This window comes from Nomascus leucogenys, chromosome 10, assembly GCF_006542625.1.
Source record: "Nomascus leucogenys isolate Asia chromosome 10, Asia_NLE_v1, whole genome shotgun sequence".
Classification (NCBI taxonomy): Eukaryota; Metazoa; Chordata; class Mammalia; order Primates; family Hylobatidae; genus Nomascus; species Nomascus leucogenys.
Genome location: NC_044390.1, coordinates 6307797 through 6332449, shown reverse-complemented (window position 1 = coordinate 6332449; position 24653 = coordinate 6307797). Strand labels below are relative to the sequence as shown.

The 24653-nt window shown below is 37.1% G+C and overlaps 1 protein-coding gene across 18 annotated transcripts in view; it reads right to left on the bottom strand.

The window, feature by feature from the left end:
* Nucleotides 1–24653, bottom strand: part of ANKS1B (ankyrin repeat and sterile alpha motif domain containing 1B) — a 1250661-nt gene that overhangs the window by 435199 nt on the left and 790809 nt on the right. For 15 of the 18 annotated variants that reach the window (XM_030819772.1, XM_030819768.1, XM_030819762.1 and 12 more), the window contains one exon: nucleotides 931–1037. In XM_030819772.1, the coding sequence (XP_030675632.1) occupies nucleotides 931–1037 (107 nt within the window). Of the gene's footprint in view, nucleotides 1–930; nucleotides 1541–24653 lie in introns of those variants that run through there. The other 3 variants (XM_030819774.1, XM_030819775.1, XM_003259711.3) reach the window with 1 other exon arrangement.

Sequence of the window (24653 nt, the reverse complement as noted above, 5' to 3'; positions counted from 1 at the left end):
TGTTACATGCCTGTGTTATGTAGGTCTCTCTAAATTTAGGGATCAGTGATTTTGTGTCATGGGTACTTAAAAGCGAGGAAAGGTAATAGAGCTGTGACGTAGCTTAACAAGGGGAACTGATGAGCACTGGGGGAGGTATGGGAATGATTAGAAAGCTGAATTGTCGGTCTGCACAGTTTCCCATCCTCCTTCCTCACCTATATGCAAAACGGTGGAAAGTTAGCACATGCTAGGTTTAGACTGCATGTAGACCAGAATTCAGAAGAACATGACTATACTTAGTCCACCAACCTTTCTTTCTAAATATTGACAGCTAAATGACCAAAGTGTTTATTTTCCACCGAAAGTAATAAACAATACTTCATTGCTCTTCAATCAGCATGTGGAAGTAAATGCTCTCCATAATTGGCCATCTGAAGCAGTTTGCTAATGAACTGAAGGTTGTCCACATGATTTAAACTGCTTATTGAACAATTATCCGGAAAAGAAATGATCTTCACACCATAAACACAACAAATTGTCTCATTAACCACTAAATGCTGATGCTCAAGTGAAATAATTTAAGAATCAAGAATTAGCTGAAGAGGGATATAATCTGAGTATTCTAAGATTACAAATTTATTTAAAAAATCATACAAAGAATGACAGGGAGAATATCAATATTAATCTTCTTTCACTGCCTATAAATAGCACTCTCACCGGTTCATTCATATAACACATATGTATATGGATACATACAGATCTCATTTTTTAGCGAGAGTCTATATGTACACAGTAAGTTCAGTCCTAAGGGCATCCAATTTTCCAATGCAGTTACATATATAAATCTGACCAGTTTTGGTGCAAATCAGGCTGCCTCTGAGCCACGTAAGACACATAAGAAGCAAAGACAGACAAAAGGCAGCTCCGTGGACACAGAGAGCTTCTTACCATAAACTGCACATTGTCAAATCCATTAGCCATCAGGTGGTTCTCGTACTGAGGTAGCCCAATGCTTTCCAACCATTGTCCCACTGTTTGGACAGGGCATCTGGGTCCTGTAAGAGGATGAAGAGGGAAGCGTTTAAGCAGGGAGTAGCCGTCCACGGGGTAATAGCGGTAGTCCTGGGCTGAGAGGTGGCATTGCCACATCATGCCCCTGGGAAAGTTGCTATCAAAGGAGCCCGCCAGCTTGACAGATTAATGTTCTCAGCGAGAGAGCAAAGTCAGAAGTAAAACATAGTTTGCCAGGCAGGCTGTGGAGTATGACTTGATCCTAGCTCCACATTTCTTACATATTAATCTTTACTACCGACCAGTACGTCATACAGCCCCCAAAACCAGGCAGCAGAAGAAGGCATATCAAGCTGTCAGCTTGGGCTGGTCTGCGTTCTATGTGATTGTTGGAGTACTCCACAATGAGCAATGCACGGCCGGCAGCCAGAATTCTTTTTTATCAAGTACTCCTACACTCATCAGTATGCAGCTCCATGCTCCTTGCTCCCCCTCGCTCGCTCCCCTTCATTACCCAGCCCAGGCTACACCTCGCATTTTCAATAATAGCCATCAGATAAAGCAGATTTTTTTTGTCTGCAAGCTGTAAGCCTGCTGCTGCTGCTTCCTCCTACACACCCATCCAAGCGTCAATCTTGAATGATGAGAGCAGTCAAAACAAATGCAGAAAATAGCAAGATTCAAAAGCAAACCAAAGTGCTTAAATCTGAATTGAATCTTCATACTGGTTATACGTTACAGAGCTATTTGTTGTGGAATTTTACGTTTCAAAAGACACCAGGAAATGCGAAGCTTGAACTATAGCTTATAACAGAGCTCACGACAGGTTCCCTTTCTCCTTTTCCTTTCTTTCCTGTCTTTTCTTCTTCTTTTTTAAAATGCAGCACAGATAAATGTTTCTGATCTGAAGCTTTGCAGTGTTTGGAGAATAATTATTCTGTTTCTTTACCATGCTATAGCAAAATAAGCCTCTCCGAGATATATATTTTTTTCTTTTTTGAAATACTGCAAAATACAGAAACTGCATCGCAATCTTGAAGTCAAGATAATTTATTTCTTGTTTGCATGGTTTCTTCCAAACAAAAGTATTATTAGGCACAAGAAATCCTTTTTCCCCTCTGATATTTATAACCCAATCTACCAGGGTTACCATTCTAAATTAGCTATAAAGGTAACATTAACTGGATAGTTTTTTTTTTTTAATAAAGAAGATGAGCCCTAACCCCAAATAATTCAAGAATAACAGATGTAAATGTGTGAGTTTTACTGAATGGCAGATAGACTGAGTAATTTATTTAATAATTGGGAGAAACCAGGGATTAAGAATAGAACCCACAGGACTAGATCATCAGAAGAAACAGACTCTTAAGATTGGGAGAGAACTTGCAGAAAGGTTAGTCTAACCTTTTTCCTAACATAGGCATCCCTGGCTAAAATGTTCCTAGAGGAATATCTTCCAACTTCTACTTGAATACTGCCTGTAACAGAGCTCTTACTACTTCTCACGAAGCCTCAATTTATTAGAAAGATATTTCACTTCCTACCTTGCTTCTACTCACTGCTCCAGCTCTGCCTTCGGAGAAGCACAGATTGAGAACAGTGCCTCTTCCACATAAAGAGCTTTAAAATTTAAAGATAACTCTCTCATCCCCCCCCAGAGCAGCCGCCTGGCACATAGTAAGTGCCTAATACAAATTTATTGAATAAATGAAACATCACTTTTCTTTTTTCCTCAAACCTCATCTTTCTCTGTTTCCTTTCTCTTTTTAAGGGCATTGTCAACTTTCCTGACACACAGACATTAAACCTCAAAACATCTTCTACTCCTCTTTCACTACTGAAATTCTATCATCTCTCTTCCCAGTGTGATCCATTCCCTTAATTCTATTTCCTGTTTTAAGTTTACAGAACTGCCACCTGCATTGATTTTCTTCTCATAGTTCAGGCCTACCTAGCCTAGTGGAACAACGACTTCTATATTGGTCTTTCTACCTCTAATATTTAAAAAATCAACTTTATGCATGGTGTCAGAATAATCCCTTTAAGACACAGTTTTGATTACTACTCCCTGTCTCAAAACCCTTCTGTGGTTTTCTGTTGTCTTCAAAATCAACTCCCAACTCCTCTGATGACATTTTGGGGTCTTCATGATTGACTGCAGTTCATCTAACTTTATTTCCCCTTTTCCACTGCTCCAGACAGGCAGGATTACTTGCTGGTCTCTAAAGGCAGCCCATAATGTGCTTTGGTTGGTTTTATTATGTCCCCACATTTCTGTCCATTTGCTGGCTTTGAATCAGATGCTATTTCCATTATGAAACCTCTTCTAATCTTCTCTCCAGGAATAAATCTCTTTCTTCTCTGTCTTAAATGGCATTTTTAGACCCTCTATTGTAACAGATATTTTCTGCCTTCAATTTTAATTGTTTGTGTCTGACTTACTTCTTGAAAGCAGGCCATATGCTTTGCTAATATTGCACATAGTAAAGATTCAGTACATACCTGCTAAACAAAATAATGTAATTTCACGATCCAAAGTACAAAAAATTCTTCCATTTTCAAATTAAAAACAAAAGTTTTAACTCTATCCCAAGTCTCTAAATTATTTATTTAAAATAAGATAACTTTTTTTTTAAACAAATTTTTTCATGTCTGTCTTTTAGCTCATCATCCTCATCCACTTTTTCAATAAGCAGCCCTGGGTGGACTGCATCATACTTGATTATATTTTGTTGCTGATTGGTCCTGGATCTTTTAATAAGATCAAAGAGTTTGTAGTAGTTTATGAATCAATTTTAATAGATTCTAGTTGCTCAACATTACTTGTAGGAGAAGCTAAAAACAAGATACTATTTGTCCCTGGCCAGCTCTAAAGCTGTTACAAGGTGGAAGAAAAGGAAAGTCTCAATTATAGCTTCTGCTAGGATCACAGCCACAGTGCTTCACCTGGTCATTTTAAATTATAAATAGTTGAATATACTACATGGAAATTGAGCAAACATGACAATAACACTTTGGCTTGGCAAGGCACATGCTGATTGGCCAGCTCTTCAAACCTGTTTCATCTCTTAAAATGCAAACCAGGGGCCAAGGACCTGGCAGAGCACGATACACATCCTGCTTATTAAATAAACTTTGTTAAATAAATGCCTGAGTAACTAAATGAATAAATGATATTGGAAATGCCTTTCTTGAGATTCTCATTTCTTAATAGAGAGAGAGGGAAGGAGGGAGAGGGAAGAAAAAATGTGTGTGTGCACAAAACATAGAGAGTGGACTAACAGACACTGGAGACTCAGAAAGGCGAGGGTGGGAGAAGAGTGAGGGATGGGAGATTACATAATGAGGACAGTGTACACTATTTGGGTGGTGGGTACACTAAAAGCCCAGGCCTCACCACTATGGATATATCCATGTAACAAATCTGCACTTGTACCTCTTAGTGCAATAAAAATAAATAAAATTATATATTACAAAAGAGAGTATGTTTGTGGTGGGGATTATTTCAAGGTTCAGACTGCTATATAAGAACACAACTCAGAGAAAATACTGGTTATGAACTGCTTTACGAAATTTATATAGACTGCCTGAATTTTATTCTTTTAGGTATTCAATCCTTCAATTTTTATTCAATAATTTTTACATGTTGACAAAATGTTATAATATATGGAGGAAGTGAGCTGGGAGAGGATGGGGTGAGGAAGGTATAAAAGAGAGGGAAGAAGGAAAAAAAAAGGCCCTGAGTCATGTTGTTTGTTTGTGGTTTTGTTAAAGTATTTTCTCATGAGTCAAATCTCTAAAAGAATCTTGGTTCAGGTCTGAAGATCACTCTGTAATAGTGTTTAAATATATTACTCTCTTTACCTAAAATACTTTTATGGAGTCTTAAAATTCTTAAAGCATAACAACACACTAATTAGGCAGGAACCTTTATTCAACTAGAATGTCTTTAAGTTCCAAAAGTGAGACAAGAGGAGGGAAAGAAGAAACTGACCCTTATTCCGGGCTACCATGTCCTAGGCAGCGTGGTGTGAATTATTATCCTGATTTACCATAAGGAAACTGAAGCTCAGAGTATGTGGTGAAAACAGGCATCTTCTTTGCCACAGTCTTCTAAAAAATAATAATTCTAGGGTTTTACTCCCATAATGGCAGTGTGAGGAGCTCCACAGATCCAAGCCCCAGTCAAAAAACTTAACTGTTGAAAATTATAGACAAACAATCAAAAAACCCTACACAATCAGAAACCAAAAACAATGCCAACAAAAACCAACCATCAAAGTCTTTGCAAAGTGTCCTAAGAGCATAGAATGTAAAAATGTTTATTCCAAAGACAGACACTAAAACTTGGTAAAAACAGAGATTCTGAGATTCTGTAGATCTTGAGCCATGGCTCCCTCTGGCCCCTCCTTCCCTGCAACTCATCTCCATAGATGCTCCACTTTGGACGGATGTGTCCAAGAGAAAGGGCTCCCCTTCTCCTCAAATCCCAACCAAGCGGCCTGGGATCTCATCAAAAGGGGCAGGCCAGCATTTCCAATTTCCTCGAAATCTAAGTTGTAGAGTTTCAATTCCTGGTGAGTGTGGCTGAGAGGTCAGGGGCTCCCTTCTTCCACCCAGACCCCATTCATAGAGTAGAAAGTTCATCCAGCTGGGTCAGGCCAAAAATATTGGGATCTTGACTGCCCTCGACTGCTTACATATAGGGTAGAGGTTCCATGCCCAGAAAGGTAAACTAAGAAGACCAGAGGCTATCATTCTTGCCCCTTGCCTGGAAGAGTGGCTCAAAGATTTTGCTTAAAGGGAGAGTCAGTTTATAAGAACAGAAAGCTCTAAAGCTTTCCCCCCAAGAGGTTGACTTATTTGTTTGTTTTCAATTTTTATTTTGGATTTAGGGAGTACATGCTCAGGTTTGCCACCTGGGTATATTGTGTGATGTTAAGGTTTGGGACACGAATGATCCCGTCACCAGGTACTGAGCACAGTACCCAATAGTTAGTTTTTCATACCTTGTCTTCCTCCATCCTTCCCTACTCCAGTAGTCCCCAGTTTCTATTGATGTCTTCTTCATGTCCATGAATACCCAATATTTAGCTCCCACTTATAAGTGAGAACATACAGTATTTGGTTTTCTGTTCCTGCATTAATTTCCTTAGAATAATGGTCTCCAGCTGCATCTATGTTGCTACAAAGGATATAATTTTTTTCTTTTTTTATGGATGCATAGTATTCAATGGTATATATGTACCATGTTTTCTTTATCCAGTCCACTACTGATGAGTACCCAGGTTGATGCCGTGTCTTTGTTATTATGAATAGTGCTGTGATGAACATATGAGCACAGATACCTTTTTGGTAGAATGATTTATTTTCTTTTGGATATAGACCCAGTAATGGGACTGCTGGTTCAAATGGTAGTTTGTTTTAAGTTCTTTGAGAAATCTCCAAACTGCTTTCCACAGAGGCTGAACTAATTGACATTCCCACCAACAGTGTATAAGCGTCCCTTCTTTCTGCAGCCTCACCAGCCACTATTATGCCTCTTAGTAATAGCCATTCTGACTGGTGAGAAATGGTATCTCATTGTGGTTTTGATTTGCACTTCTCTGATGATGAGTGACATTGAGCATTGTTTTGTGTGTTTGTTGGCCACCTGTATGTCTTCTTTTGAGAAGTGTCTGTTCATGTCTTTTGCCTATTTTTAATGTAGTTATTTATTTTTGTTTGTTCAATTGTTTAAGTTCCTTATAGATTCTGGATATGAGATGTTTGTTGGAAGCATAGTTTGTAAATATTTTCTCCCATTCTGTAGGTTGTCTTTTTACTCTGTTGATAGTTTCTTTTGCTGTGCAGAAGCTCTTTAATTTAATTAGGTCCCACTTATCAATTTTTGTTTTTGTTGCAATTGCTTTTGAGGATTTAGTCATAAATTCTTCCCCAAGGCTGATGTCCAGAATGGTGTTTTCTAGGTTTTCTTCTAGGATTCTTTCTTTTTTTTTTTTGAGATAGAGTCGTGCTCTGTCACCCAGGCTGGAGTGCAGTGGTGCTATCTCAGCTCACTGCAATCTCCGCCTCCTGGGTTCATGCCATTCTCCTGTCTCAGCCTCCCAAGTAGCTGGGACTACAGGCACCGGCCGCCACACCAGGCTATTTGTTTTTTGTATTTTTAGTAGAGATGGGGTTTCACCATGTTAGCCAGGATGGTCTCGATCTCCTGACCTCATGATCTGCCCGCCTTGGCCTCCCAAAGTGCTGGGATTACAGGCGTGAGCCACCATGCCCAGCCTCTTCTAGGATTCTTATAGTTTGAGGTCTTATATTTAAATCTTGAATCCATCTTGAGGTAATTTTTGTATATGGCCAAAAGTAGGGGTCCAGTTTCATTCTTCTGCATATCGCTAGCCAGCTATCCCAGCATAATTTGTTGCATAGGGAGTCCTTTCCTCATTGCTTATTTTTGTTGATTTGTCAAATATCAGGTGGCTGTAGGTGTGTGGCTTTATATCTGGGTCCTCTATTCTCTTCCATAGGTCTACGCGTCTGTGTTTGTACCAATACCATGCTATTTTGTTTATTGTAGCCGTATAGTACAGTTTGAAGTAAGGTAATGCGATGCCTCTGGCTTTGTTCTTTTTGTTTAGGATTGCTTTGGCTGTTCAGGCTCTTTTTGGTTCAACATGAATTTTAGAAAAGTTTTTTCTAGTTCTGTGAAAACTGATATTGGTAGTTTGATAGGAATAGCATTGAATTGGTGGATTGCTTTGGGAAGAATGAACATTTTAACCATATTGATTCTTTCGATCCATGAGCACAGAATGTTTTTCCATTTTTTTGTGAAACTGAGTTTATTTGACACAGAGTGTGAAGAAGTTTAAGCCTAAACGTGTTATCAAAATCAATGGAGGTTACACAATGGCTCATTCCTGTAATCCCAGCAATTTGGGAGGCTGAGGTGAGAGGATCACTTGAATTTGAGACCAGCTTGGGCAACATAGCAAGCTCTCTATCTCTACAAACAATTAAAAAGTGGCCAGAGATGATGGCATGTGCCTATCATCCCAGCTACTCGGGAGGCAGAGATGGGAGGACCCCAAGGCTGCAGTGAGCTATGATTGCACCACTGCACTCCATCCTGGGTAACAGAGCAAGACCCTGTCTGTAAAAAAACAAAACAAACCAAAACAAAAAAATCCCCCCCAAAACCCAATGGAGATATTTTGGTAACAAACAATCAAAAAGTGGCTAATAGCTACAGTAGGGAAATAAGCTAAATGGTAGGTTAGCTAGTTTTAAAGAAACAGAGAAAGACAGTTATGAAGAGCCCTGTTGGGGTCAAAAGAAACTTCAAATACTAGCTTCAAAAATTCCTCCTTCCCAAATTTAATTGGAGCAGACTCTGGAGCAATTTATAGCTGATGGATTGTCAAAAACAATAGAGCAATCAGCAGGCAATTACTGGAGTCTAATATCTGGATGTGATATCAAATGAGATAGACAACAGAAAGATTAGGAAAAGAGACAAAGAGAGCCCTGCTATAACCACTGCTATCCCAAAACTGTGCAGATGGCCGAGGCTACACCCTTGAGAGGATAAATACAACGTGATGTATCCATACGATTGACTATTACTTGACAATAAAAATAAACGAAGTGCTGATATATGCTGCAAATAGCATGAACCTTGAAAACCTCATGCCAAGTGAAAAAAAAAAGCTAGTTATAAAAGACCATATATTGTATAATTCTGTTTAAATAAAAGGTCAAGAATAGACAAATCTATAGAGACAGAATGTAGATTAGGGGTTTCTTAGGGCTGGAGAAGGGAACTGTGGAAAGTGACTATTAATGGATTTAGGGTTTCTTTTCAGAGTGATGAAAACGTTTTAAAATTGTGATGATGGTTGCACAACTCTGTGAATACACTAAAAACAACTGAATTGTACCTTTTAAATCAGTTACTTAAATTATATCTATGTATTTTATATAGTGTATCAGTAGATTTAAAATTATTGAATGATAATGATATAAAATAATAAAAACAAATCTTAAAATCTCTTTAAATTTACAAGAACAAAATGCACATCCATAATTGTATATAAATATATATTGGGATTGTTTCATATATATTGGTAGTTTTAGTGCTCTGGGTTTTTTTTCTTCTCTAGTTTTCTTGGTTACTCCTTCCTCCATTCCTGTCCTGCAATCTGCATCATCCATCCTCCCTGCAAGGTTATTCATGTTAATAAACTGGTATGTATATTCACATATATGTACCCATTTTCAAATAACACACACACACACACACACACACACACACACACACACACACACACACACACAAAGGCAGGTATGTTCGGATATATACGTATATGGGAGAGTATTTTTGGCATGGTTTCATCAAAATGAAAGTATACCACTCACTTTTCTGAACCTTAGTTTGCTCATTTAACATCTTATAAAAATTCTACTGGCCGGGTGTGGTGGCTCACGCCTAATCTCAGCACTCTGGGAGGCCGAGGCAGGTGGATCACAAGGTCAGGAGTTTGACACCAGCCTGACTAATATGGTAAAACCTCGTCTCTACTAAAAATACAAAAATTAGCTGGGCATGGTGGCAGGCACCTGTAGTCCCAGCTACTCTGGAGGATGAGGGAGAAGAATCATTTGAACCCAGGAGGTGGAGGTTGCAGTGAGCCAAGATCGTGCCACTGTACTCCGGCCTGGGCGACAGAGCGAGACTCTGTCAAAAAAAAAAATCTACTAAGTAAATGAGTTTTAATTTATTATTTGTTGGTTATTTCTAAAAAGTTAAAATAGTTATTTTTAGTTATTTTCAACTTTTAAAAAATAACTACATAATAGTCCATAATGTGGATAAACCACAGTTTATTCAGTTCTTTGCCTGATATCTCTAGGATATATTTGCCTGATATCCATCCTTTTATTTTCTTTTTTTAAAGATTTTTATTTTGAAATAATTGTCAATTTGCATGAAATAATAGAGAGAGTGATTCTGGATAGATTTTATTCAGTTTTCTCCAGTTGTGACATCCTGTACGACTTTAGCACAGTACCACAATATCACAGCCAGGTCATTGGCACTGAAAAAAATCCATTGATCCTGTTTATATATGTCCTGTGTTTTACATGCACTCCGTGTGTGTGTGTGTGTGTGTGTGTGTGTGTGTGTGTTTAGTTCTGTACAATTTTATCACATGTGCAGGTCATGTGGCCATCATCACAGTCGAGACACCAACAGCACCAACATAAGAATCCCTCCTGGAACTTTTTTTATGGCCATAGCCTTCTTCCTCCCTTTCCCATTTTTTGACCCCTGGCAACTACTGATCTGTGTCCATCTCTATCATTTTATCATTTCAAGAATGTTACATGAATAAAATCATATACTATGTAACCTTTTGGAATTGGGATTTTTCATTCAGCAGAATTCCTCTGAAATCCATACAAATTATTCAGTGTGTCAGTAGCTTATTTTTTCATTTCTGAGTAGTATTCCATCATATGGCCATTCTCTTCCAGAGTGGCTGTACCATTTTACATTCCCATTAATAGTATACAAATGATACAGTTTCTTTGCATCTTCACTAGCATTTGGTGTTGTCAATTTTTTTATGTAGTCATTCTGATAGGTATGTACTGATATTTCCTTGTGGTTTTAATTTGTATTTCCCTCATGGCTTATTATGTTGAACAAAATCTTATTGCCTGTATCTTTTTGTTAATACGTCTGTTCATGTCTTTTGCTCTTTTCTTCATTGGATTGTTTTTCTACTGTTGAGTTTTGAGAATTCTTTACATAGTCTAGATACTAGGAATTTGTTGGACTTTTTATCATTTTTTTTATGGATCATGTTTTTGGTGTCTATCCCATTATTTTTAACTTTAAAAAATGAGCATTTAAAAATGTGTCCCATAAATAGCCCAGAGCTGTAATTTTTTAATCTGAAGTTTTAAAATATACAATCTCTAATGGCTTACATTTTAATGGGCAAATACAATTTGGAGTAATGACAATCATGCTTGATTTTAACCATTCCATCTTATTTTATGTTATTATTTATTTACATTGTTCTTTTCTCATTTTCCTTTTCTTCATTTTTGGTACTCTGGTAACATTCTTATTCATTCTATTTTTCTCTTTTTAACTTCGCGACTCTGAGATACTTCTCTATTCCTTTCAAGGTTACTTTATTTTTCCCTGCTCTAATGATCAGATATATACTTTTCTATGATTATTTGAAAATAAGTTACCAATTATTTCCCTCTCAAAAACGCTCTATACCCTTCATACTCCAGTAAAATTAGACCCTCAGAATGTTTTCCCTTCTTCGTTCTCTTTTTCCTACAACCACATGTGATCTCTGGATTGCTTTTCCTTTACCCATCTGCCTTAGTCCCAACCAGCTCCCAGGTTTTGCTGATAATCATTTAGTAAACATTTTCCTAGTCAATTACTAGAATTTCCTCACAGTATATTCCTCCTATTTAAAGAGTCTTTATTTAGTATTTATGTTGCACACTCCCAGTTGGTTTATACATTTCAGTTTAGATTTAATTATTGTAAAGATTCATTGGTCACCACTATTTCATATCCTTATAACCATCTTAATCTTGAGGTTTCTGTTGCCATTTGTTTGTAGTTTAGTTAGAATAGTTTCTCATATATTCAGAAAATATTTTAAACTGATTAATCATAAAAGCAGAGTGAATCACATTTGTGAGATGCAGGTAAAATGGTACTTGGAGATAAATGTATAGCACTAAATGCCTATATTAGACAGGCAGAAATACTCACCACTATACTAGTAAGGAACAATGCCTACCTTAGAAATGACAAGAATTTCAAATCATTTATCTCAGAATTCACTTTAAGAAATGAAAGTAAGATGAAAGATAACTCCAACAAAAATAAGCAGAAGTAAGGAAATAAAGATCAGAGGGGAAATAAATGAAACAAAAGATCAATAGAGAAAAATCAACGAAACCAAAAGCTGTTTTTTGAGATGATTAGTCCAACTGGTAAATCTCTATTCAGGCTGACCAGGAAATACAGGAGAATAAAGAAGTAATCAATACCAGGAATGAGAGAAGTGACAGCCCAAGAGATTTTATGGATATAAAAAGAATAAAGAAATGTTATGAGTAACTGTTAGTATCAGTAAATTCAGCAACTTAGATGAAATGACAAATTCATTGAGAGAAGCAAGGTACCAAAACTCACTCATGAAGAAGAGTTCATAACTGACTAGCTCTCTACCTATTGAAGTAATTGTATTTGCAGTTAAAATCTTTATACAAAAAACAAAACTCCAGGCCTCAATGGCTCTAGTGTTAAATTCTACCAAACATATAGTGAAGAAATAATAGCAATTCTACACAAACTCTTCCAGAAAGTTGAGGAGAGAGAATACTTGCCAACTTATTCTATGAAGCCAGCATTATTTTGATACCAAAATCAGATCAAGACATTATGAGAAAAGAAAACTATATGTATTAGTGTCTGTCATAAACATAGATGTAAAAATTCTTAACAAAATTTTGGCAAATAGTATCCAACAATATATACAAGGTAATACAATATGACTAAGTGAAGTTTACCCCAATAATGCAAGGTCTCTTAAACATGGGAGAATCAATTAATGTGATTCATCAGATCAACTAATAAAGAAAAACCATATAATCATCTCAGCAGATGCGAGAAATCATTTGACAAAATCCAGCATCTACTTATCATAAAAACTCTCAGCAAAATAGAAATTTCTTAATATTGATAAAAAGGCATTTATAAACAACCTACAGTTGGTACCATACTAAATTGTAAGTTTAATTGAAAGACTGAATGCTTTTCTGTTAAGTTTAGAAACAAAGCAAGGATGTCCCCTCTCAACACTTCTACCCAACATTGTACTGGAGGTTCTAGCTAGTGCAGTAAGTTACAAAAAAGAAATAAAATGCATTCATATTGGAAAGGAAGCAGTAGAAGTGCTTCTTGCTTCTATTCACACATGACATGATTTTCTATGTATAAAATCCTATGAGACCTACATAAAAACTACAAGAAATAATAAGTGAGTTTAGCAGAGTTGCAGGATATGAGATCAATATACAAACATCAATTGTATTTCTCTACACTAACGATAAACAATAGGAATTTGAAATAAAACCAACATAATTTACAACAGCACCAAAACTATGAAATTCTAAGGAATGAAGCTGTCAAAAGATGTGTCAAGCCCAATTAAATATTGCTGGGAAAAACCATACAGGACCTAAATAAATGGAAAGATATACTACGTTAATGAATTGGCACAGTCAACATTGTTAACATATCTGTTCTTCCCAAATACATCTATACATTCAATTTAATCCTAATCAAAATCCCAGCAGGTGCTTTGTTTGGTAGGAATTGCCAAGCTTTTTCTAAATTTCATATGAAATACAAATGACCCAGAATAACCAAAACAACTTTGAAAAAAAGAACAAAGTTGACAAAGGTATACTACCTGACTTTAACACTTACTATAAAGACATGGTTATCTACACAATAGGATATTGGGGTCAAGATAGACAAACAGATCAATGAAACAAAATAGAGGGTTCAGGAATAGTGTGACACACAGAGGGTCAATTGAGTTTTGACAAAGGTGAAAAATCAGTTCTGTAAAGAAAGGAGAGACTTTCAATGAATTATTCTGGGAAAATAGAATATCTACATGCCAAAAAAATTTAATCCATATCTTTCATCATATATAAAAATTATCTCAAACTGTACCATAGGCCTACCCATACAATCTAAAACTACAAAATTTCTAGAAGAAAACTTAGAAAAAAACTTAGGGAAAGTCTTAACCTTACATTAGGCACCAGAAGTACAATTATAAAAGAAAGAAATGATAAACAACTAAAATTTTCAGACTCTTCCCTTTGAAAGACAATATTAAGAGAATGAAAAACAAAACACTGATGAGAAGAAAACATTTGTGAATCATGTGATAACAAATGTATATCCAGAATATATAAAGAACTTTCAAAACTCAGTAATAAGAAAATAAGTCAATTTTTAAAAATGAGCAAAAGATTTGAACAGAATCAGAAAAGGTATATGGAAGGGAAACAAGCACTTGAAAAGAGGCTCAACATCACTAGTCATTAGGAAAATGAAAACGAAAATGAAAATGACAATGAGATACCACTTGTTAGAATGTCTAAAATCATTGCCAAATGATGCGAATTAAGAGAAACTCTCATTCCCTGCTGGTGAGAATAGAAAATGTTACAACCACTTTGGAAAAGTTTGATAGTTTCTTAAAAAGCCAAATATACATCCGCTAGATGACCCAGCCATTTTACTGCTGAATATTTACCCAAAAGAAATAAAAACATATGCCATACAGAGACTTGTATAGGCATGTTCACAGCAGCTTTATTTGTAATAGCCAACAACTAGAAACATCCTAAAAGTCCATCAACAGATGAATGGATAAACAAATTGTGGCATATCTGTACAACTGAATATTACTCAGCAATAAAAAGGAATGGATAGTTCATACACACAATATATGGATGCATGTCAAAATCATTTTGCACAGTGAAAGAAACCAGACCAAAAGAATACATTCTGTATGATTCCATTTATATAAAGTTCTAGAGAGTATAAACTTAACTATAGTGACAGAAAACAGATCAATGGCTCCTTGGGGATAGGACAAGGTTGGGAGGATTACAAAGGGGCAAAAGGAAACTTTTGGGGCTGATGATTGTGGTGACGGTTTCACAGGTGTGAATACATTTCCTTTTCTTGATATATTCCTTTCTTTGATTGTGGTGATGGCTTCACAGGTGTGTATACATTTCTCAAGTATCAAAAAGGGTACACTTTAAATATGTGCCATTTGTTGTAGGTTAATTATACCTCAATAAGCCTACTTTAAAAAGTTAAGCTGGGTGCAGTGGCTCATGCCTTTAATCCCAGCACTTTGGGAGGCTGAGGCAGGTGGATCGCCTGAGGTCAGGAGTATGAGATCAGCCTGGCCAACACAGTGAAACCCCGTCTTTACTAAAAATACAAAAAAATTAGCCGAGTGTGGTGGTGGGAGCCTATAATCCCAGCTCTCAGGAGGTTGAGGCAGGAGAATCACTTGAACCTGGGAGGCAGAGGTTGCAGTGAGCTGAGATCATGCCATTGCACTCCAGCCCGGGCAACAAGAGCAAAACTCCATCTCAGGAAAAAAAAAAAAAAAAAAAGAAGTTAAAAAAATAAAGTAGAAAAAGGAAATACAGAATGTTGGGGAGGGAAGTAATTTATTTTAGACAGAATAATCAGAGAATGCCTCTCTGAAAAGGTAATATTTAAACAGAGACTTGAAGGTATTGAGGGAACAAGCCATTACGGCATCTAGGTAAAGCTCTAGGCAGCGGGAACAGTAAATTTGAGGACCAATGACCATATATTGTATATTGTAATGCCATGGTGATCCTGAGGGAGTGAAACTCTGTAGTACCTCAATTTTGGCATGTTCTTAATATCAGTCTTCTTGTATATTGCATAGCCATTGAAGTCCTAGGAGATTGAGGTAAATGTGTTATTTCAGGACATTGTCTGAAAACTGTCATAACTGTATTAAAATAAACCCATAATATTAGTTTAGGTATTTAAAATTAATTTATTCTTTTAAAAGTAAAAGGCAGCTAATATTCTGATTAATTTCAGACATCTCTTAATTAGGTTCAAGTTAATGAGGGGGAAAATACTTCTTTTTATACTTTATTCATTTCTTCAGCATTCACTGATTTCTTCAATAAATATTTATGTTCTAAGCATTTTGCCAGGCGGTGGGGAGATAGCTTTGAATATCCATGTACTTGTGGAATTTATAGCCTTGTGGAGAAAACGAGTTTATCATTTAGAGAAATGTCCTTTGAGATGAGAGAAATTAAAACTTAGAGACATGACTTCCTATTGTGACTACAAAGAGATGAGAAATACATTAGCAAAAACATTACCTGATTTAATAGGTGTTACTTGGTAAAACTCTGATGAAACAGTTAAGGTGAGTAAAATGATTTGGCAGAGGCAGCAGTTAATTATGTTTGCTAAGTAGGAAAATGACATTTGGGAAGGATGAAGGAAAACTTCTGAACAAGAGTTTAAAAAAAAAGACGAAGAAACTGGCTGAACCCTCCAAAATGTAATAACTATCTGTTTATCCTAGCATCAAGGTGACTGACGTAAGGCACATACTTTTCAAAGAATGTGTCTTTCTAGTGATCAAAGCCATAGAAAATAGAAGGTAGCTAATATTTATTGAGCACCTACTATGTGTCCAGCCTTTTATATATGTTATCTCGTTATGTAAAACAACATCAAACACATATTGAGCATTTATCTACTGGGAGTCAGCTTCTATTCTAAACGTTCTACATGTATTGGCTCACTTTATTTTACAGTAAACTAGTAGTACTATTATTATCATCTCCTTTTATAAGGAATGAAAATAAGATACAGAGAAGTTATGAATTGTCTAAAGCTGCCCGGTTAAAACTTGAACCCTAAGTAGCCTAGCTCCAGAGCCTAACTAAGCTTTTAGCCACTACTCTATGCCGCTTCTCTGTTCCAGGTGCACAGGATGGGAAACTTGCCCTTTTGCAAGAGTGAGAATGCTCATCCATACACATGCCAGCAAGTTTGTTTTAAAAGGGCATCTTGGGGTTATTTTGTTGTTGTTTATTCTCCTTCCCCCCTTCACCTTACATTCATTATTCTTGGCTTCTAATGTGAAAAGCCATGAGAAAAGGCAGGAGGAAATAACAAGAGGTGGGAGAAGAGTAGAGCCCATCACTTGGATATTTTTACTTCACGTCAGCAAAGGGCTCTGCTGTGATTTTGAAATATTGCAGCTTCAGTGCTGTTTCCACATGGGTGCTCAGCTGGTCTGCAATGCATGGATGCCTGTGCTATGTGTCCAGAAGACAGCTGCCTTGATGAGATGGGGGACAGTGTGGAGGTCGGTAGCCCAGACTCTCGAGCCAGATTGCTTGGGTTGGAATCCTGGCTCTTTTCCATGATATAAATATTTGCTGCTTCTATTTTTAATATACAGCAATAGACTTGTTTCTGGGGGCTTAGTTGTTCTTTGGAAGGGTGAGGGGGGACCACCTCACCCCGTCTATCTCATGGTTTTATTTGAAGCTGAAATGAAATAGCACGTGAAAAAAGCACTGTAACTTAGAGCTACTTCAATCCTAGGGATGTATTGTTATCTTTACTGCCAGTAAAATATATACTTGTGTTGTTCATTCAGTCCCTCGACCAAGAGACTGGTCCTGAGCCATCAGTGCATTTCCTTGCCCAGTTCTCTTTGTTTCAAAAAGACAAAAATGCATGGGGTGAGCAGTCTGGCCAAATAACAGGAAAGCTAATTGTACCGTGAAGTGATCAGAATTCCCAAACCCGTGATGTTGTTAAAGGCTTTGTCTTATCTAATATGCACCAATAGCCAGGTCTTCAGCACTAAGCAGCCTGGTCTTCGCAATTTATCTAAAAGTAAAAAGAGAAAAGACAATGTGGGGCCAAGACTGGCAAAGAAAGGATGATTCTTATTTCTACTGTAATTAGCAAAAGGGACAATTAGTTATTTTAACATATTTTAAATAAAGGTTGGTTATTTTTGAAGGCACTGGTTTAAAAAAAGCACACAATTTCTTAAGAAGACTATGCCCACATTGGGGAAAGAAACTGTGTACTCCACTGATAACTGAAGTGCTGGTGTCTACATGAGCCTGCCTTTCTGTCTTTTACATCTTGTCATACAGATGTAGGAGCTAGGAGTGACTAATATTCATTTCTGTAGGACAGAATAAGAAAGATCTCGACTAACAAATCTATTTTTAACTAGTAAGTAGCAGTATCTCATTTTTCCAATCCTAGATGTCCTCTGATCTGAGAATTATAAACTACATGTCCTTCTTCCTTATGGAGAAAAACTGACAACAAGAATTAGCAGGAAAAGAGACAACCCATAAGAACAATGCTTCCTCCTGATAAAAGGATAGCCATTCTGAAATTCAAAAATAGAAAGGCAAACCAGAGGTAGCAGACAACAGAAAAATGAAAGGGATTGTCATTCCAAGAATTGGGGAATGCTGTGGGTCAACAAAGTTCTGGATCATAACGCCAAGATTTAAATAGGAAAATACTCCGAGATTATGGTCTGGTGTTAAAATGCTAAGGGAAGTCAGGAGCTTGGATTCAATTTTCCCTAAGGCCTTGCATTTTATTTCTAACTAAAATTTCATGGAGCACTTAAGAAATACCAGCCTTTACAAAACAGATCTGACAACTTATGTGCTGGGGTATGGTCTAAAATAGGAAATGAAATTTAAGCCTAAAATGCTAAAATCTTTTGGCAGACAACAAAATTATATATATAGGCCATACCTGATTGGAAAAAAATAGTAATTCCGTTGATTTTGTTCTTGTTTTCCCGTCTTTTAAGGTTGCTGGCAAGTGTTTGAATCCTCATTGAGAAGAAGGTGATCAGAGAATTAAGTTATTGAGCCAGTCTGTGTGACAGCCTTTGTGTTAGGTCCAGGGAGGAAAGGGAACATGTCCCAGCCTCAAGGATTTTAGAGTTTAGTGAGGAGAAAATTACCATAAAGAATGATCAGTACTATATTAAAGATGTGTGCAAGATATATAAAATGTTGAAGGAAGGGGAGGATGCTTAACTTGGCTTGGATAGAGAGCTTATAGAGGAGACCATCTAATCTGTGCCTTGAAGATGTAGTAGGAATTTTTGAGGCAAAAAGAAGGAAGATGGTGTTCCAGGCAGAGGGAACAGCATGTGCAAAGGTATGTTTGAGGAATTACAAATGATTCATTATTGCTGTACTTCAAAGGTTATATGTGCATGTATGAGGAGGGAAATCTGCACAGAAATGGAGGCAGGATAAGTAGGAAACAGACAATCAAGGGACTTATGTGCCACAAAAAAGAGAACTCTTTTCTTTCTTGAGAACAGAGAGATTTGATCAAATTGTTGTTGCACAAACATCCCCTGGAGGAGGTGGGAGATAGACGAATACAGGAAAGAAACTGGAAGTGGAAAGGTATAGAAAACCTGCAAGGCTCTTTCTCTTAAAGAGCAAATAGACAAAATGACCTAACTAATTATTTTAGGAGACAGTCTTCAATGCAGAGGGGCCTCCAAATATTCTTAGTTTCCTAGAACAAAGTAAGCCCTGGTTCAACAGCTAACTGGACTTCCTGTGAAAGAAATTTAGTCTGCCATGCCTCAGCAGCAGAAGTCAGACATGAAAGGATTCTTCCCATAGAGAAGATTGGTCTAATGCTGGTTCAAACTTAGCTTCATAGCCATGGCAAATGAACACTCTTCAGTTGCTAGAAGAGCAATGTTAAAATTTCAGGTGTTTTGTGTATGCTTTACAAAGTGATGAAAAATAAATTAATACACAATTTTTTTTAAAAAAGATGATAGCTGAGAGGATTAAAGATGTTGATAAATACAGAAAGTGCTTTGAACAGTACTTGCATATATGCACTTAATAAATATTAGTGAAAATAAATATTAGCTATAACAATAAATATTGACTATATATTATTAGCTATAATAAGTATTTACCTATAATAACCATAATACATGTAATAATATATTAATAATAATTGGCTCCTGAATCAGAAACAAATTTCAAATAATCACCTCGCTGAATAAGTTAGGTACTATCTAAAATCCATGAAATCTGTGATTTTGAAAGAACTCATCAGGAAACTCTGGTTCAGTTTTTACATCCATCACTCTTCAGCAGATGTGTTTAGTATGAACACAGAAGAGGCACTGAATTCATTTTTTTCATCTTAGCCTGACTATTTTAACTGTTCCGAAATCTCATGATTACAGTAAATACCTTCTGTGATGGATGCTTATTTACCTTCTTGATAAAATCGACTGGTAAATCTGTAATTCTTATAAATCAGAAGCCAGAAAAATGTCTCAACCTCAAAATTAATGCTTATTTCCATTTTCTACTAATATTCTGAAAATCCAGGGCTAAAAACTGGCTTCTGCTTCATTTTGCCAGCAATCATAAAATGTTTCTTTGGGTAAAGTGGGATAAATTTTCAGAGAATTTGACCCTCAATTCTGTGTGTATTTTTCACACTTAAGACAATCTTAGAAACTTCACATGCAGGAAATTTAATTTATTTCATATAGAAGCATTGGCTGAAAATTATAATATAAACCAAAAATAAAGAATAAAGCTGGCTTAAAAATGTTGAATTAACAGACTAAAACATCTTTATACCATAATATAAACATATAATTAGGTAATTTAAACTAAGCATTGAGATTCATAATGACCCAAAGTCTAGGGGTAGAAAAAGAGCTTTCTTTTCTTCTGTTTTCTATACAACTCAGAGCCAACCTGGGAATCTGTCATGGACAGTTATTCACCACCAAGCATGCGTTCTTCTCTTCTGATAACCACAATTTTCCTTGGGGGATTTACCCTCTCACTTACTCGTCATTCCTGTGCTTGGGAGGAGTTTCTTGCCTATCATCTTCCGGGATAGGCATATGACCAAAATCTGGTGCTGTAGGTGGCTTCTGAGATGGCTGCATTAATTCTTAGTTCCTTCTACTGAAGGCTTTGTGCAAGTCCCTCCCACTTGAATAACTTTCTTCTAATTAATAGCATACCTCAAAATTGGGAAGATGTCACTTCCATCATTAGATTACAAAGTTCTGACTTTGATCTTACTAAGAGATCCTCTTCTTGCTGGCTTACTAGGAGATCCTCTTCCTTGATGAAGCAAGATTCTATGTTGAGGCCCATGCCAAGGAATTGAAGAAAATCTATGGCCAACAGCCATCTAGGAAATGAGGCCCTCAGTCCAACAGATCAAAAGGAACTGAAACCTATCGACAACCATGTAAATGAACTTTGAAGTGTATCTCAAGATAAGCCTTCAGATGAGCCCCTTGCCCTGGCCTACACATTGACTGAAGCTTTGTGAAAGGGCCTGAAGCAAGGACCCAGTTAAGCCATGCCTAGATTCCTGACCCACAGAAATTGCAAGATTAAAAAATGTGTGTTGTTTTAAACTGCTAAATTTTGTGGTGATTTGTTATACAACAATAGACAAGAAATGCATCTGGGTGCTTTTTATGCTCCCCTGGCCAAAATGTTTCATTCAGAGTTGACCACATGATCCAACTCAGTACAATAAAAGTTAGGGTCTCTCTCCCTTTGCTGTACACACAGGGCATAAGATTGCAAAGACTTAATCTTGGTGGTATTGGCAGTCTTTTTATTTATTTATTTATTTTTTTGAGATGGAGTCTTGCTCTGTCGCCCAGGCTGGAGTGCAGTGGCGCGATCTCGGCTCACTGCAAGCTCCGCCTCCCGGGTTCACGCCATTCTCCTGCCTCAGCCTCTCCGAGTAGCTGGGACTACAGGCACCCGCCACCACGCCCGGCTAATTTTTTGTATTTTTAGTAGAGACGGGGTTTCACCGTGGTCTCGATCTCCTGACCTCGTGATCCGCCCGCCTCGGCCTCCCAAAGTGCTGGGATTACAAGCGTGAGCCACCGCGCCCAGCCAAGTATTGGCAGTCTTACTTGAACCATTTGGAGTCTGAAAAGGAAGCCAACATAGAGCATAATAGAGTAGAAAAATGGAAAGAGGCTGGTTCCTAATAACCTTTTTTGAGAACCCAGAATCAAGCTGCAACTGAAACTTGAATTTCCCTTGGATTTTTGGATATGCCCCTTTATATTTTACAAATATAAAAAAATTAGATTTTCAAAGTGTATGTTTTTGCTTAAAACAAATTGAGTTATGAAATAATACATTACATCATGAAATAGTCATTGAATTCCTCTTCTTGCTTTTGTCTTGCAAATAATATTTTATTCCCTCTATAAAACAGTGATTAATTGTTAATAGAGTTAAGAAAACTGATGCTCAATGAAGGAATTCTCTACTTCAGTACCCGTGGAGTCTAAGATAAATTTTTAAAAATAAAGTGCTAAAAATCAGCTCAGTAGCATTTACATAGCTAGCCGATGTTGGATATAAGAACATTGACATGGATTTGAATTGTATAGTCACAATGCACTTTGTTTTTTAAAATAAGACAAAACTTCCAAAATGTTGCTTTCTACTGTGTCCACAGAACACTTTGTTCTATGTTGAATTCTACTCAAAGCCAAGTAACATCTTTAAGTTTCCATGGACATTGAACAAAGTTTCCCAGATTCTACTGTGGTTGTGTTACAAGTTAAGTATTCCTTATCCAAATGCTTGAGACCAGAAGTGTTTCAAATTTTGGAATATTTGCATATACATAATAAGACATCTTGGGGAAGAGACCCAAGTCTAAACATGGAATTCATTTGTGTTTCATATACATCTTGTACACATAGCCTGAAGGTAATTTAACACAATATTTTAAATAATTTTGTGCATTTAAATAAGTTTGTATATCTTGAGCCATCAGAGAGCAAAGGTGTCACTATCTCAGCTGCCCATGTGGACAATCTGTGGTTGTTTGGCATCATCACAATTCCTGATTCTGAAATTATATGCTACTGATAAGCAATCTTTTTTATACTTACACACAAGTACTTAATAGTAAAAAATAGGACGTACCATTAATACAGGAAAAAATAATGTGTTCAGGTTAGCTAATCCGCATAGTAGCATCATCAGAATACCTCCATCAGCTGTTGAAGAAGAGCAACAACAAATAGTTGCAGGCTTCCAGGCTCCACCTACGATGCTGTGTTTTGATTGAAAGGTTTCTGTACACTGTGTTTTATTTTTTTATTTTATTTATTTACTTATTTTTATTTTTACTTTTGAGACCGAGTCCTGCTCTGTTGCTCAGGCTGGAGTGCAGTAGCATGATCTCCATTGACTGAAACTTCTGCCTCTGGGGTTCAAGTGATTCTCCTGCCTCAGCCTCCCAAGTAGCTGGGATTACAGGTGCCCATCACCATGCCCGGCTAATTTTTTTGTATTTTCACTAGAGATGGGGTTTCACCATGTTGGCCAGGCTGGTTTCAAACTCCTGACCTCAGGTGATCCACCTGCCTCAGCCTCCCTAAGTGCTAGGCATGAGCCACCACACCTGGCCTGTGTTTTATTTTTTTAGGTGGGAAGAAATATCAGACACAGGTGAGAGACCAGGAAGTGGGTCCTCCAGGGATCAGGAGGCATTCTACTGGTTGGCTTTTTAAAATGTTTCCTCCAGAGTCATTTGCCTCATTTACAATGTTTTTTGCCTTATAAGTTTCTCTTTGATTTCATAAACTGATACGATTTCTTGTTATGAATGCACGCTGCTCTAGATCTTCAACAAGTCCATCACACATTTTCACCATGTCATTATAGGCACTTTTTCCTCAGTATGAATGTCATCTTCATCATTACTACGATCATGATCACCCTGATTCAGAACCATTTCAGCTGCTTCAGGATTGGTCAATGAATGAACAAATGGAGCCTCAATGTTAAAAAACTTCGTTGATATGCACTTCTACCAGCTTACTGATTGATATAGTTTGAATGTCCCCTCCAAATCTCATGCTGAGGTGTAATCCCCAGTGTTGGAGGTGTTTGGATCATGGGGGCAGATCCCTCATGAATGGCTTGGGCCATCCCCTTAGTGATAAGTGAGCTCTCATTCTCAGTTCACATGAGATCTGGTCATTAAAAAGTGTCTGGCACCTCCTCCTAATTCTCTCTCTCTTGATCCCATTTTCTCCATGTGAGATGCCTGCTCCCCCTTTGCCTTCCACTATCAATAAAGGCTTCCTGAGGGCCCTCCAGAAGCCAAGCAGATGCCAGCACCCTGCTTCCTGTACAGCCTGCAGAGCCATGCACCAATTAAGCCTCTTTTCTTTATAAATTACATAGTCTCAGATGTTTCTTTATTGCAGTGCATGAACAGCCTAATATACTGATAGACTCTGAATGCATATTTTCTGCATATGAGAGGAGGTCCAAAATCATTTTTTTCACACTTGACTTATGGGAATCCTTCAAAGTACCAATTTGTTCATCATCATTACTGAACATAGCCATTGACAAGAGGTTGTACCAGGCATGCAAAACCGTGTCTTTAGTCACTATGTTCCAAGTCTTGGCAATAGCATATACAGTATTCTTCATGTTAAACTCCTTTACGAAAACGTCCACACCCATACCTCTGTTCCCTGATGCTAGCATGCTGTTTAATAAAGTGTTTTTATATTTCCTTTTCATTGACTTAAGGATACCCTAATCACATAGCTCAATGAATGAAATCACATTTGAGGAAAAGTGCATGACATAAACATTTTTTTTTATGAGAATTTCACCTGGAGGATGAGCAGAACAGTTGTTAAGGAATAACAAAATATTGCAGTTGTTATCCAGTACAGCTTCCGTGCAGTGAGCATGAGCCGCTGGTACAAAATGTTTGTGAAATCAATCAGGAAACGTGTCCTTGATGATCTGTGTCTTTCTGTTAGCATAATAACAGAATGGTAAGAAATTCACTGCTTGAAAACAGCAAGGACATAAGGTTTTGCTTAAAACAGCAAGTTTACCCTTATGTATGTCTGCTGCATTAG